General features: G+C 39.3%; 2 protein-coding genes and 1 long non-coding RNA gene across 7 annotated transcripts in view; 2 read left to right on the top strand and 1 right to left on the bottom strand.

Moving 5' to 3' along the window:
- Positions 1 to 2,487, top strand: part of lzts1 (leucine zipper, putative tumor suppressor 1) — a 17,586-nt gene extending 15,099 nt beyond the window's left edge. For all 3 annotated transcript variants that reach the window (XM_026187315.1, XM_026187316.1, XM_026187314.1), the window contains 2 exons: positions 610 to 804; positions 1,099 to 2,487. In XM_026187315.1, coding sequence (XP_026043100.1) covers positions 610 to 804; positions 1,099 to 1,638 — 735 coding nt within the window. In that variant the 3' untranslated portion in view covers positions 1,639 to 2,487. The remainder of the gene's footprint in view (positions 1 to 609; positions 805 to 1,098) is intronic.
- hspb11 (heat shock protein, alpha-crystallin-related, b11) overlaps positions 1 to 16,387 on the bottom strand; it is a 20,798-nt gene extending 4,411 nt beyond the window's left edge. Inside the window, exons 1-5 of one of the 2 annotated variants that reach the window (XM_026187325.1) lie at positions 16,167 to 16,386; positions 13,612 to 13,718; positions 11,315 to 11,383; positions 11,198 to 11,241; positions 11,030 to 11,104 (exon numbers count right to left, since the gene is read on the bottom strand). In XM_026187325.1, coding sequence (XP_026043110.1) covers positions 11,030 to 11,104; positions 11,198 to 11,241; positions 11,315 to 11,383; positions 13,612 to 13,718; positions 16,167 to 16,258 — 387 coding nt within the window. In that variant the 5' untranslated portion in view covers positions 16,259 to 16,386. Of the gene's footprint in view, positions 1 to 10,215; positions 11,105 to 11,197; positions 11,242 to 11,314; positions 11,384 to 13,611; positions 13,719 to 16,166 lie in introns of those variants that run through there. The other variant, XM_026187324.1, reaches the window with a different exon arrangement.
- On the top strand, positions 4,058 to 5,900 carry LOC113033491 (uncharacterized). 2 transcript variants are annotated; one of them, XR_003274036.1, is made up of 4 exons: positions 4,058 to 4,195; positions 4,876 to 5,021; positions 5,118 to 5,210; positions 5,326 to 5,900. It is a non-coding gene; the product is annotated as an uncharacterized LOC113033491 (long non-coding RNA). The 2 variants fall into 2 exon arrangements; XR_003274035.1 differs by having other exon boundaries at positions 4,058 to 5,021.

The following is a 16,387-nucleotide window of genomic DNA, read 5'->3' as shown; positions in this document are numbered from 1 at the left end:
AGGCTGCCAAGGGAATTATCACCAACTCTGCAGCTCCCTTCAACTCCAACTCCAAGAAGCTTTTCAGCACCTTTCACCTCATTGTTTGGTTGCTGCACTAATCTGATTTAGTCTCGCCAGACCCCTCACTAACATTTATCAGCAGCAAGAATCTGCTCTGATAAACTAAGCTTAGAGAACACAGCTCTTGAACACAAGCCTTTAACAATTTAAGGTGAAGGAAAAAAATAGCTACAAGGAGTCCAGAATTTTATTAGCTTATTTATTAACTATCTATTTTACAGTTAATCTTTGGCACGTGAAAGTGTTGCTTTTCATGCGTACAATCATTCCTGGCAGAGAAATGTATTAATGTTTTTTTTCACGGTTTCTGTGCTAATTTTATAGATTTTTATAAGACTAATTGTAAAACAAAATTTACAGTTGAATCCGTAATGCTGTGGGTATATGCTATCTTGAGGCAAATACACCCACAAAAAGACACATTAAGGGGCAATTCAATATTAAAACAGCATGAGGCTAAGCAGTTGTTTACGTTTCCCTAACTGCCTACTTTACAGAGGATAATTCACAGTTTCATCTTCATAATTGTCTTTTGTCTGAATGTAGGTGTGCCAAAAGACAGGAGAGATCTCACTGTTGAAGCAGCAGCTAAGAGAGTGTCAAGCGGATGTCAGCCACAAGCTGAATGAGATAGTCGGCCTCAGGGCATTGCTGAAGGAAAAAACAGCAAAAATGGAGATTCTGGAGAAACAGAACAAAAACCACGAGGACAGTCTTCACTCCCGCACCATAGACATTGAGGTTAGTCTGCTGATTGCAGTTTACACCACTGCAGAGATGAGACACGGACATGTGCATAAAATGCTCACACAATGCTCATATGACAATAGCTTGGAAGGATCCCTGCAATCATGTGCTATATTTGACTGCTGCATGTTGAGTAAAGTGTTTTCAATTTCCATGTTTTAGCACACTTAATTACAGTCCTAAAAAGTGAGCTTATTTGGCACTTTGTATAATTAGAGCCTGTTACATCCCTCACAACAGTCTTATAATTGCTGCCTAGGTTCTGACCATTTTCCGTTTTTAATTCAGGTGTGCCAAAATGAACTCCAGCGCAAAAAGAATGAGGCAGATCTTCTGAGGGAGAAAGTGGGCAAACTGGAGAAAGACATTCAAGGAATGAAACAGGATCTAGTCACTGCCAAAGAGCAAAGGCTGCAGCACAGTTTGCAAGTCAGAACCCATTCCCCGTCTCAGACAGAAAGCCAAGGTTCAGAATCCACAGACCAGGGGCGAGAGGGAGAGAACAATGAGCACACCTCCACAGAATCCCTCCAAAGAGAGGTGGACAGACTTAAGCAGCAGCTACGGGAGGAGAAGATTGCTCAAAAGAGGCTAGCCAGCAGCTTTGAACAGGAGAGGCAGACGTGGAACAAGGAGAAAGACAGAGTTATAAGGTATCAGAAACAGCTCCAGATCAACTACCTGCAGATGCACAGGAAGAACCACGACCTGGAAAGGATCCTGAAGGAGCTGACAGCAGAACTGGAGAGCCGGACAGAGCTAAGCATGGATGTCGCCTACAGCTCAGGGTTACAAACTTATGACGATGTTATTGCCACAGAGATTTGAAAACTGACTGCTTTTTTCAGCCGTAGAAAATTATCTGTCTCTGTGTCTCAGGCAACGTCCCAACTGGAGTTCATTCACTGCTAATTAGTGTGCTTAAAGAGTTATTTGACGGAATAGCTTTTGGTGATGACAGTGTTATCACTTGTTTAAAAGTAAATACTAAATTATTTAATATTCAGGGGGGGGATTGTTTGTTTTTCTGTCTAACAGGATCACTTAATGTTCAGCTGACTTATTTCCTTCATGATTAATGTCTGATGGCAATGCACAATAAGCATGGTAGCTGCTTAACATCTGTCTCTCCCAGCATGACCAAATGACAAAGATATCATCTACTGTGAGTCTGGGCTTCTTCCTTTTAATTTGCTTAATTAATCCATCTCACTGTTATGCTCCCACATGTTGTATTCGTAATGGGATTGAGCATGGAATGTAGTTTAAGCATTTTTTATTAGTCATTTCAAAAACTATACACAATTATAAATCGTGGCTATTTTCTAGAGACACCGGTGTAACAAAAGAAATCCACAAAATACATAATGGAGTCATGTTAAGCTGCCATGCATTGTGAGTCTTCTGCAGTATAATGAGAGGTCTATATACAAACAGACAACAGTGGCACTAATACATCTAGCTCTTTAAAGTTCACTTGCGCGATTAGCAAATTTACACTGATAAACATTACTGAAAAGAAGTCAGAGTCCTGTTATCATGTATACATTAGTCCACTGAACACATATGTATTTTTAAATGTAATTGTTCAAATTTGTTTACTACAACCAATTCTACAAACACAAGCAGGGATTTAAAATGTTCACTGTGCATCTCTCTGATAAAAGAAGGACTGTGTATGTGTGTCTGTTCTTCATTATTTTCAGCCGCTGCTTATCTGGTCTTCTCATTTGCTGAGGGTATTTTTGTGGGCCAAAGGAAGCAGTGATGAGGGCTCCTGCTCCTTTAGTTAAAAGCTGCTTTTTGTTAGGCTTTGGGAGTTTCCTGTTAGGAAACAGGTAAGAGACCTACAACATTACCTCATATGTGGCAGCCACATGCACGGCAAATTACTACACCTTAAAGATCCAATGGATGATCTCCAGTGGCATCTCAGCCCGCACCCCACCCATATTTTTCCAGAACTTAATGAAGTACAATATAGACCTCTAACAGACACCAAGTGTAAACGTTGGCATCTATTTTGTGCTCTGTGAGAAGGAGACAGATTGAAGGGAGCTGGATAATCTACAATAAAAGCAAATATTTTAGAAGTTTAAAAAAGGGCGATTTTCCAGTAATGTCTATCTAAACCGTTCATCTAACTTTGCAAAAAAGTAAGCTGGCGATGCTCCCACTGGAGGCAAACAATCCTTCCTAGCTACAGTCCCAGCCATTTGGCTCTAATATTCTGGAGCTATTCCACTTCCCACAAGGGCAAAGTAGTTTGTGAAGCAAAAGTTTAACTATTCCACCAAGCTCAACACTAACATAGACAGACAGTGAGGCAGAATATATGATTCTACCTGCAGGTCAGGAAAGATTTGGAGGCAGACAGACTAAGTGGAATCTAAGCTGGGTGGCTGTAACCAGTAGGCACTCAATACAAAGTACTTACTTACTTACTCTAAGCCTAGGCACAGAAACTGGTGAAACAAGGAAAGTAACAAAAGGATGGTGGACATTGCAGCTATGATAATGGTTTTAAGAAGATGCTTGAAACCCCATTTTCAAAAATAAATCAATCAGCCAAAGAGCAACTTGCATATCATGGACAAAAATCTTTACTAACTCATCCTGGGTTAGTATGAACATAGCTGATTAGCAAAGAAAATCAAACATGTTGCAAATGGTTGCCTTTTGTGCATCACAACTTGTAATTTTGACAAAATTCTTGTGCTCTATTTTGAAATCAAGATTATTCAAAATTGACTTTTGCTTCTACAAAGATATTTCAGTGTTTCCAATGCTGTGAAATTGAAATAAAAACAGAACGGCAATATTTTCAACTGAACTAAACTAAACTAAAACGTTGGGAGAATCAGGTCTGATCATTGTTCTGAGTTGCCCTTTTTCAAATGTAGCAGACATGAAGACACGCCCTTGGTTTAGGCAAGGGTGACAGCTGGATAGAGCATGCAGGAGAAAAAGCGTACTTCCTTTGACTTTAACAGACATATACTACCTGCCTGATTCTCACGTACACTCTAAAAAGTAATTCATCAGGCCTTTTACCACCACTTGATTAAATCCATAGCTGCAACATAAAAATTCTAATTTATTGATTAAGATAGACCTTCTAAGTTGCAAACTTTATTTTTTGGGTTGTGTTGAATTAATAATGTTGGTAATTACATTAAATTAATTTTATATGTAATTTGAAATTAAATCCCAATGTTAGTGGGTTCAAAATAAAATTCAAGTTGTAATTACTTAAAGAAATTGAATAGATAACTTATTTTTTTTCTTCTGATTTCAAATTCCCTCCCCTACCGACTTAACTAGCCCGGGCAAATTCACACATGTTGGGTTGCATGGTGCAAGCTTTTGTAAAAGACATTTCAAGGTAAGTAACATTTGATTTACAAATAACAGTTCTACCAAAGCAAAGCATTTGTGCTAGTCACCTGTAGTGGATTTGTGTATGATGTGATGCTCATACAGATAAGGAAATACTTTGCACTACCACATGTAGCTAATGCTAGCCATTCTAAACTTTAGCACAGCAGAGGATAAGACTTATAAAGTTTCATTTGAGTCTTCAGCTTCAGCTAGAGAGTGCAACTGTGGCTAGGAAAAGCGTGGTTAAAGTTTTGCTACACAGTGCAATCTAATTTCGATCTTAGGCTAATTTTGTTTTTCTTTTTACCAAAATTAGAAACCTTTAAACTGTGAATAGTTTTGTCAGAGGGATAACCTAGAGGCTTCTTTTTTCCATCTGGCTCACCTATTTTATGTCTTTATAAAACTTGCATGACCTATACATTTTTTACAAAATGGGCTGGGAGTGAACAATGTGTAAATTCGAAACCTCTGCAAAAACAGGGTTGCTAAAACATTAGAGATTACACCACGGTTATGGTGGGGAAGTCTCCCTCGTCTTCACCAAGATTGTTTTTCTTCCCTCAAAACTTGGGGTAGCCTTAGATCACTTCTATCCTCTTTAAATAATGTATTAGAGCATTCATTAATGCAGTGTAGCTAATAGTCTGCAAGGTTTAATTCTTCTGTTTGTGTGGTCTACAGATAAAGGAGGAGTTCAAGAGAATAACCACTGTAAGCCTTGAATGGCTACACTTGACAATTGCACCCCAAAACTGATGGATGTCATTTTCTCAAGGGGAGGAGCTAAGGGAGTGAGAATCAGGCAGATCAAGGACATGCTTCTTGAGGTAGGACAACTATTTAGACTTTGGGTAGCTTTGAAATGCACTTTGTTGTCAGTCACCCATGTATTTTATACTCATATTTTATTTTTTCTTAAATAGCACAAGACAATTGAAACAAGCAGAGAAGTAGCCATCTGCTGCCTTATCACTTTCCTTGGAGAGAAGGACGAGGACCTTTTCATGAAGTTTGGTGTAAGTAATTCAGCATTGTGTGTGTGTGTGTGTGTGTGTGTTCGTTCCATTGATCATCTGAATTCATTAAGATTCTATAATTCACTAACCTATTTTTTAAAATTTGCTTTACAAGGACACCGAAGAACTTAAGGCAGGTGATGAAAACTGCCATCATCAGTGACCGGTACACCCCTGGATCTAACCATAAGACTGCAACCATTGTGGTGGAGGAAACAAAAATCATGGAGGGCCAGAATTTCCCAAGGTGCTGTGTTTTGCTCATGGGCATAATATATGCTCTCAATCTGAGCTAATGCAAGGATCTGAAATATACTTTTGAAGTTGTTCAGAAGCTGTTCCTTGACCTTGATGGAACCATCATTATGTTAAAGATGTTGACTCTGTTTCAAATTGTTAGCTGTTTTGAATCCTGTATGTGTAAAATTGATCTTAAAGGTGTTTGCTGCATTGTGTAATAGAAAGATGCAAGATCTTGTAAAGTTTGGTAGGCATTGAAAGTTAACATTTACTGAACACTTGCATGGAAGTATTACTGCAACAAAATGTTTTCTAAGTAGATTTTTTTTACCAATTGAACACATTTGTTTCTGTGGTGTTAAATACATAAAGGCATATTCTATAACTTGGCTGTGATGGTATAAATCTAAATTTCTGTTTTATTTTCACTTTTTAAATACAAAGTGTTGAAATGCCTACTGTTAAAAAATAAAAAAGTTATTTGATTAAAAAAATGTTGAATGAATTCCTTTCTTAAAAGCTATTACAATAAAAAAAGAGAAAGCTAAAATGATGATAATAATGATGAAAATCAGCAACTTAATATTTTAAGTAATGAACTTTAAAAAATTGTTTTTGTAATTGCTGTAATTGATTACATAACACTTAAAAATCATTTCAAATAATGTGGAAAAAGTAATTGGAGGAACATAATTTTTATGAGTAAACAACTTAAAAATATGTTTTTAAGCTACCAAATATTACGTAAATGGTAATTAAAATCACCTTTGATTATGGAGGATAATTTAATTCCCGTAACTCAATATAGTTTGTTGGTTCAATCTAATTTCAACATAAGTTATCATAACTCAAAAAGAGTAATGGAAACTGTTGCGTTAATTTTTTTTGTTGAGCTTAAACAATAGTTTTTAGAGTGTAGAAGCATTAGGACCTTGCAGGTAAAAGACTGTTTAATCTTCAGTCTGACTGTGTTTTCTTGTGCTTTTTTGCTGTGTAATGTCTAGAAAAGTTCAGCACTCCAGTGCTTTTGTCTAAGCTGTTTCTATTTGGAAACTGAGGAGGCAAACTGATGTAGTGTTGAAAGCACAGGGTTTTTCCATTTAGGCTTTAGATCAATGAATTTCCTTGCTCAACAGTTTGGGAGCCTGGTTTATTGGCTTTTATTCCATAATGCACCAAATGTTTTTAGTGGCTGACTGTCTGGTTTGTAGACAGGCTAATTTAGCCCCTGTATTCTTTTACTATGGAGCCATGCTGTTGTAATACATGCAGAAAGGTTTAGCGCTGTCTCACAGATGTTGTCTGGCTGGCACCATGGAAGAGTTTAAACTCGCATTTCTGGATGAAGCCACAATTGTGCTCATTGATGATGGTTTCTGGAATTGCTCTTTGTCCTTGTAGTAATTTTCTATTACAGAATTGTGTCCATATTCATGTCTGAAGATCATGGCCAGTAAATAGAGGTTTTCTTCCTGTTCCCGCGCTTACAAGCATTGATCCACCATCTCTGGAACTTTTAATCTGATACATTAATAATGTAGAAGTCTCATAAGGTCACAAAAACCTGTGGGTTTTCTTGGGTTTAAAGGGTTAAATTAACGCTTTAAATATGAAGCAGAAGTCCCACTGCCCCAATATTTATTATGTAACACATCTATAGTTTAGGCTGAAAATCCATGCTTTAAATATGATTCTGGTTTTTGACAGTAATTTATGAAGCCCTGCTACGTAGCAAAGGCACTGAGGAGCCACTCAATAAGCATGGTTGAGATGTCTGAGGAGTACTATGCTCGCTAGGTGCTTTCAGTGGCTAGCCCTGTATCTGACAGCTCTTCTTTTTCTCAGCCTGACAGCATGGAGACAGGTGGATCAGCATAGTGTACAAAAGCTTTTTCACACCCCCAGGCTGGTGTAGGGGTAAGGGACAGCCACTGCAAGGTCAGTAGGAGTTGCAGAGAGGCCCAATACTGCATTCTGGTTTGCATCACGACAGCACATTACATCAGATGTGAGCTGGATTTTTTCTTTCTTTCTTTGTTATACACACACTGGCTGCTTCTTTGGAAACCGGTTTAGTGAGACTAATTTTGCCAGAAAACAGATTAAAGAGCTTTCTCCATCTCCCAAAGAAGCAGCACCAATTCCCATTATGCCTGTTTTTAATCATTACTACAACTATCTTTTAATATGTTTCTCAACTGAATTGCATAAGGGTGGATTTGATGAGCAATTGCTAGAATTAAACTCGTAAATAAATATGAGTGTCAGTTCTTCACTATCATTCTCCATTCCTGTTGGACTTAAATAATAGGAAGATTGTTTCCCTCTCCCATCTAATCAGCTAATTTCGGCCTTTTGATACCACTTCCTTCCTTTCACAACAGCTCGTTGTGTCTCAGCTTCTGTCATAAATGAGCTGATGAGACCAAATCAGAACTGAAATCAAATTAAGGCCCATTGTCAGTGCGCGTGGCTTCGTCACCAACGTGAATGGAGGACCACACTGAAGAGATAACAAGAAACTCAGAGTCGCTGGTGAAAGAAAATAACAGAGCTGGGGTGGGTGGCGGATTTCTTCCTCAAAATAACCACATACAAAACATCAACTATATTTACACAATTGCAATAAAAAAATGCAATGTTTTTCCTGTGATTTTGAAACGTAGCCATTTTAATGTGTTTTAACTGATAATTAACTGAAAAATATATTGCATGCATACATATTTATTGTGGGCTTTTAATAATTTTACAAATATCGACCTCTGTCAGCTGTATCATCTACTGAACAGGGGTTTTCAGGGAGGATCCGATCTCTTTTTATAGACTCAGCTGAACATACAGAGTTCTGGTCTAGCAGATGTCTGAGTATGACTGAACAGCAGTTAGACAGCCATCAGTAGACTGGGTGATAATTTAGCCCTACCCTGCAGTGACATGATAATAATGCACTCATATCCTGCTGTGTTTCTTCTGATCGGCTGATAGTCAAGCACAAAAGGGCCTGAATTCATTAATAACACAGAGGAGCTTTTTCAGACCTGTTCAACATGCAAAGCGAGGCTCTTTGGTTACATTTTTAAAGCAAACATGTGAATTAAAATTCACACCTGAACTACCGAGGAGGGAAAAATGTACTCCTATGACTCTGAAGCACTGCATTTCACGGTCCAAACCTGACTTTCAAAAATATAATAAATATTCCATACTGGTAAATAATAGAAGAGTCAATAACACCGTATCAGTTTCTGCCTTGGCCTCATTACTCATTACACACTCACATACTCAAATGTGCTCCATCCGAACTATACCCCTAAGCAATTAGTTGCTCTAAACTATCAGGAGGCCAGTTATTCAGGCAACTATTTCATATTTTTATTGGTTTATTCAGGGGCCTGCATGCAGACCAAGCTATAACAAACACAGGCTCTGCAAATCCCCAAGCCTCGTGCAGTCAGAAAAGTAATTGGGGAGGGAGTCCCAAAGGGTCCTCACATACTGCTGAAGCCTTCGCTACCGACATGTTGAAATGGCAGCTGAGGTAGATAGGTTTATAAGTGTTTATGAGGAAGCGTTACTGTGTGTGTGTAAAGGATATATACAGTAAGTAGAAGAGGTGGCTTGAATATTTTGTGTGAACAGGCCTGGAGTCTTTAGACACTCACTCGTTGGCTGGGAAACCATCTGGTCCCCCAACCCCCCAGCAAGGTTGCCCATGGTTATAAATGTCTGTGGCAATGTCAAATTCTGTTCGTGAGGATGGGGGTGGGTGGTGGGCGGGCTGTATGGATTCCAATTTAAGCCCCTGCTGCTCAAAATTACTTAATTAATTCTATCTCTCACACAGAGAGAGAAACTTCCTTTGTAAGTAATTCTACCATTCATCACCATCCGGCTCTTTTATTCCAAGGCTTTACCTATTATCAGCTTGTGAAATAGGCAGGAACAGTCGAATGGAGAATTTAAAATAAGGCCCATTAGTGAATCCATAACATTAAATAAGCAAAAACTGTGAAAATGAATTGACACAAATGTCCTAATCATAAGGCAGGCTTAAAAATGCATTCAAATGTTTTCTCTATCAAACGTATCCCAGGAAGATTCATAGTTTCCCAGCTATGTCAAATAATGCGTGTGTGTATGGTTTTGTTTTTATTATTGTTTAATTAAAAATGAAATACCACAAAGTCATGCAGTTAGGTCCATATATATTTGGCCACTGATACAAGTGTTGTTTTTTTACCCGTTTACAGAAACATATTCCAGTTATAGTTCTGTAATGGACACGGATATAATGTGGAGACTCTCCACCTTCATTTGAGGGTATCCACATTATCCACATGGAGATGTGGATAATGGCCCACAAACAAACAGCAACTGAAAGCTGCTGCAGTAAAGGACTGGCACAGTATTAAAAAGGAGGAAACCCAGCATCTGCTGATGTCCATGAGTTTAAGACTTCAAGCTGTCATTGTCAGCAAAGTATTAGAAATGAACCTTTTATTTTCAGTTATTTAATTTGACCAACGACTTTTGAGCCCCTGGAACGAAGAGATTGAGTTTGTTTTTTTGTTTTTTTTTAAAAAAAAAAACACTTTAGTTGCTCACATTTTTAAGCAATGAATTAAAGCTGAAAGTCTGCACTTCAACTGCATCTGAGTATTTTCATTTAAAATTCATTGTGGTAATGTACACAATCACAATCAGAATAAAGTCATCTCTGTCCAAATATTTATGGACCTGACTGTATATGCTTATGAAAAAAAAAAATGGGTGTATTATTTTTATACATGTTGTGAGCTCACAACGTTACACAACTCCCATGAAAATAAAAAGTATGCCTGATTTCACTTCAAATTTCAGTATCCATGACTTCAAGGTCATCTTTTTGTGCACTTCTGGATCTGAGCCAGCACTCAAGCAGTCAATGTGGAGTTCTATAACCAGAGGTGGGCTAGAATAGGTAAGGTGGAGTTCAACAGGAACAGGAGAAACCATGAAATAAACTTCAAAGATCAAAAACTACAGACAATCGGTGCAGCGGACACTTTTCACTGTTTTTAGAACTTTGCTCTTTTCCGCAGCTGGCTGACTGACCAACAACAACACAAGCAAGAGGGGCTTACAGACTGCCTGTACTACATACTTGACAACAGAGCTCGCCATCACCAGACTGCAAACGCACTACCTCTGCTGAAAAATAAATTCTGCTTTATACATTCTGTATCCACGAGTCCACTAGGGTCCGAGTGACGTAAATTTTGTCATCAGATGGTTAGAGGGTCTGTCTGGATGTTTTAATGTCTGCCTTGTTTTTTTTATTCTTGTGACCACACAGACTTGTTAAAGAAGTATAACAGGAATAACTACTCAGCTCTTGGGTCTCCAGCTATCCAGGTTCCCAACTGAGTACATTCTAGGCTAAACCAAATGTGTAACCAAAATTAAATTCAAGTCAGGCCAAATTTAAATAAAGTATGGTTTTTGATTTTTATGGGTTCGCCGCATAACTTTATGATCACACCTCGTAAATGTTATACACACAATAATTTTAATTATGTGTGTTAATTTTTTACACTGACTCTGTGAACTGAGACAAAGTGATCATATCCCGCGGTGATGATGAAACGAAGGTGGGTGGCACTGCATCCATTTAGCTGAAAGAGAAAAATAAAGACAAGTCATGGCTTTATTAATTCTCATTAAACTTATTCATTCTACATTTACTTTACATTTCCATTTGAACCTACTGTTATAGCATTTGACTGAAGATGTCCCTCTGTACTTTCAAACTCTGCAAGGCAAAGAGTTTGTTAATACCAGTTAAAAACACTGTGAATGGTGCTTTGACTGGATGTCCTTATTACCTTTCTCTGCAACAGGCTCAAACTGAGAAGCATTTTGTGAGGTGTTTTTTTCTATTTTCAGGTGCTTCACTGCAAAACAATTAGAAAGAAATCAGCAGAAGATATTAAAAATTGGAAAGAAACCATGAAACAACACGAGATATAGATACAAACTTTAAAGAAAATAGATATGTCTAGAAAACAATATTTAACAATAAGCATTTTAAATATGGAACAATGTTACACCTCATCCTTGAGACGTTTCTCTTCCTTTAAATGACCCCCCAGTCATTTACTGTCCAGTGTTTGACAGATTAATCAGTTTCCTTTTTCTGAGCCACTTAATTACAGTTTTATTGACATATCGTGACAGGAACTTAAGGGGGGCTTGTTGAGGCCACGTAAAGCTCAGGAAGCCCAAGAAATTTTTCAAATAAACTGCAGAAACATCATGACTGCAAATGAGCTGCTGGAAGGTTTCATGAAGGGGTGATTATGTCTGCATGGAAGAGTCATCAGAAAGAACCCTAACCCCCAACCAATACCGCTGCCTGGTATTGAATATTAGCAGTGGAGAGATAAAACACATCACCTGAGTGTGAAGTACTGATTAAAACTTTGGGGGCTCCGAAGGAGCGGAAACAACAATGACAAGAATGGATTCATGCGTATATCGGCAAATTATAAATGGAAATATCCTGTAGTTGGCTGAAAAGAAAAGGTCAATTTCTACAATAACACCACTAAGAATTTGTTATCCCACACATTACTTTAAAAAGCATAACCTAAACCTTTGGGAAAGGTGCTCATAATTCCCTTGAAGAGCAGCTAATCTGCAATACTACGTGGCTACAAAAAGTGTTTTCAAGCCGTGCTACATAAAATCATTTTAATGCCTGTTTACTTCAGAGGGCTGCATACAATCCACACAAAATATAATCCCAATTTTAAACAAAGCTGGGATTGTGGAATGCTGTGTAAAATGTAAATAAAAGATGCATACACTGATTTGCAAATCTCATAAACCCTCATTTTTTTACAAAAGGACACAGATATTTAAACTGAGAAAAAAATAAGGTCATTTTGAATTTGATGGCAAAAATATATTTCAAAAAAAGTGGGGACGGAGCCAACAAAAGCTTGGAAAAGTAAGTGATACTAAAAAGAGACAGCTAGGGGAACATTTTGCAGCCAGTCAGGTTAACTGGCAACAGGTCAGTAACATGACTGGGTATAAAAAGAATATCTCTGTTTAAAAGATTCAGGAAATCTGAAGAAATCTCTGTGTGCAAGGGACAAATAAATACAGGCTAAAAATACATGGATACCCTTGATCTTTAGGCCCTCGGGCAGCACTGAAAAACAGGCATGATTATGCCATGGAAATCACTGCATGAGTTTAGGAACCTCTCCAGAAATCACTGTCTGTTACCACAATTCACTGTACCATCCATTCAACTTAGGTTAAAGCTCTATCACGCAAAGAAAATGCCATACATGAACACAATCCAGAAATGCCGCCGCCTTCTCTGGGCCAAGGCTCATTTAAAATTGACTGAGATAAGGTGGAAAAGTATTTGGAAAATTTTTTTGGAAGACATAAAGACTGCATAGTCCCAAGACTAGAGGACAGGGATCAACTGCTTTGTTATCAGCACTCAGTTCAAAACCTCTCTGATGGTATGGTAGCGCCTATTTAACTCACATCTTGTACATCTAGAAAGGCAACATCAGTGATCAAAAGTATATAGAGGTTTTAGAGCAACACATGCTCTTGTCTAGATGACGTCTTTTTCAGGGAAGACCGTGCATGTTTCAACAAGACAATGTTAAACTGTATACTGCACTTATTACGACAGCTTGACTTTATAATAGACAAGTCTAGGTGCTGAACTGGCCTTCCTGCAGTCCTAACTTTTCAATAGTTCAAAACACTTGGCTCATCATGAACTAAAAAAACCCAAAAAAAACAACAAAGACCCATGACTACTGAACAGCTAGAATGTCAGACAAGAAAAGTCCAGCAACTGGTCACTCAGTTTCCAGACATTTACAGACTGTTCTTAAAAGAAGAGGGGATACTACGCAGTGTAGTCACAGCCCTGACATTTTTTTGGGACGTACTGATACGACTGAATTAAAAATGAACCATTATTTTTTCTTAAAATTCTTTAATTTTCTATGTTCTATTGTGAATAAAATATGGGTTTATAAGATTTGCAAATTATTATATTCAGTTCATCAAATTTTACACATGGACCCAACGTTTTTAGAACTGGACATGTATGTTTGACCTAAGGTGCACACAGCCTCCATACCATTGTAGCTGTCCACTGTCACAGTGCCAATGTTTGTAGGTTCAGGGAAGTGAATGATGAACTCTTGAGGAAACATCCCAGTGGACATCCAAAACGTTTTAGTGTTTCTGAGTGATAAGAAAGACAGAAAATCATGACATTTTACCATTGATGAAACCTTTTTAGATCACATTTTGATATCAACTTTTGTTGTGTAGATATACAATATTGCACAAAAAAACCTTCATATTTTGCTGCCATGTAGCCAGACTTTCTTGAAATATTAAAAATGTTAGCTAAAGCAATAGTCCTACCGCTTTTCCAGTCATTTGCACAATCATGTGACTCATTCAAGCAAAAAATAAAGCCCCTAATTCAAGACACCCAAATTTCTCTCGCGCCATCCAACAAGCAAAGCATGCACATGCACATAAGATCCAGAGCCACTTCCACAACACAAAGGACTTTCACAGTTTATGGCAGGGCATTCAGGCCGTCACACAGTGCAAGCCTGCAACAGGCACCTGTGATGGAGATGCCACACTTCCTAAGGAGCTGAACAAGTTCTACGCACGGTTTGATGCCCTGAACAACACACAAGCAAAGAAAGCCACGCCCCCCACCACCGACCAGAACATCTCTCTGCCTGCAGCCGATGTGAGGAGATCTCTCACCAAGGTCAACCCACGGAAAGCTGCTGGACCAGACAACATCCCAGGTCGCGTGCTGAGAGGCTGCGCTGATCAGCTGGCCGATGTCTTCACAGACATCTTCTACTCATCACTGAGTCAGATGATCATCCCAGCGTGCTTCAAGTCCACCACCATCATCCCGGTGCCAAAGAAATCCTCTGTAATCTGCCTGAATGACTACTGTCCCATCGCCCTGGCCCCATCATTTTGAAGTGCTTCGAGAAACTTGTCGTGGTGCATGTGAAGAGCAACCTCCCCTGCTCACTGGACCCGCTGCAGTTTGCATACTGGCCAAACAGGTCGACCAAGGATGCCATTTCCACTGCACTTCACCTCTCCCACCTGGGCAAGAAAGACAACTATGTCAGAATGCTGTTCATAGACTCAGATAATTCAGCATTATCCCCCAAAAACTGTTCGACAAACTCAGCAAGTTGGGACTGAGCACCTCTCTCAGCAACTGGATACTAGATTTCCTGTCAGAGAGGCCTCAGTCCATCCGAATCGGCGACAACATCTCCAGCACAATCAGGCTGAGCACAGGAGCTCCTCAGGGCTATGTTCTCAGCCCTCTGTTGTTCACCCTCCTGACACACGACTGCACCGCCCTACACAGCTCTAACCACATCATCAAGTTCGCTGACGACACAACCGTGGTTGGACCCATCAGCAGCAACGACGAGTCAGAGTACAGAGATGCGGTTCAGTAGCTGGCGTTCTGGTGCAGTGAAAACAACCTGTCACTAAATATGGACAAAACCAAGGATATGATCGTCGACTTCAGGAAGACTCGCTCTACTCACACACCACTCAGCATCCACGGTTCCACAGTCGAGTCTGTTAACAGCACCAATTTCCTGGGAGTTCACATCTCAGACAACCTCACCTGGACCGCCAACACCACCTCCATCACCAAAAGGCCCAGCAGCGCCTCCACTTCCTGAGACGCCTGAAGCAGGCCAACCTCCCTCCTCCCACCCTCACCATGTTCTACAGGGGCATAATAGAGAGTGTTCTGACCAGCTGCATCCCCGTGTGGTTTGGAAACTGCAAAGTCGGTGACCTCAGCCAGCTACATCGGATCGTCAACGCAGCTGCAAAGATCATTGAAACATCTCTCCCTCTGCTACAGGACATTTTTCACAAACGCTGCATCAGTAAGACCTCCTGCATCGTGCGTGACCCGTCACACCCCTCACATGGACTCTTTTCCCTCCTCCCATCCGGCAGACGCTTCGCAGCATTGGGGCCCGATCCTCCAGACTGAGAGACAGCTTTTTCCCACAAGCTATCAGACTCCTGAACTCACTACCAGCTCCCCCCACCCAATACACCCACACAAACCACTAACTGACTCTACCGGACTCCACATACCACTGCCTTTGTAAATACAGATGCTGCTCTATGGAGAATCCTACTCTCAGGAATCATGGTCATTTTAAACCACTTCAAAGTCACCTTAAATCTAAATTGTAAATTTTAGACTGTTATTAACCCTTTTACCTCAAAGTGTATATTTACTCCCCTTACCTCAGTCTCAAAGTGTATATATATTTATTCTTTTTATTCTTACTCTTTATATATTTCTTGTTGTTCTTTTGCACTGTATGGAACTAGAGCCTCGTCGTCTCGTCTCTATATACTGAACTGTATTTAGCAGAGATGACAATAAAGTTTACTTTGAATTTGAAGGGACGAACCAGTGTTATGTCAACACAACAGACAGCTTAGCAAAGAAGCAATTTTAAGTTGCATCTTCAGGCGCCGTTAAGTAGCAGCTTGTAGCAAAATCACATAATTTGTTTCCTTTTGTTTAAATGAATATATGAAAATTGACAAAGATAAAATTGCTGAGATAATCACAGCTTAAAAACTAGCACTCACCCGTCGATAATGTTTTCTGGTGGGTGATTTTCATCGCTGGATGCAACGAGGACAACTTTCGCACCTAAAGAAGTTAAAGACGACTCAATCATCGCACAGAAAAGGTTATAGTCTCCGAGGCTTTCTGGTTTTTCTATAACAGAACACAACAAATGCTTTGTTTACAGATTCTTAAGGGGGGAAAGTCGTCAATTGCCGTTACCAAGCCAACCACTGCGTCG

Source organism: Astatotilapia calliptera, chromosome 12, assembly GCF_900246225.1.
Source record: "Astatotilapia calliptera chromosome 12, fAstCal1.2, whole genome shotgun sequence".
Classification (NCBI taxonomy): Eukaryota; Metazoa; Chordata; class Actinopteri; order Cichliformes; family Cichlidae; genus Astatotilapia; species Astatotilapia calliptera.
The sequence above is the reverse complement of the archived record's forward strand: the minus strand, read 5'-3'. Positions and strand labels throughout refer to the sequence as shown.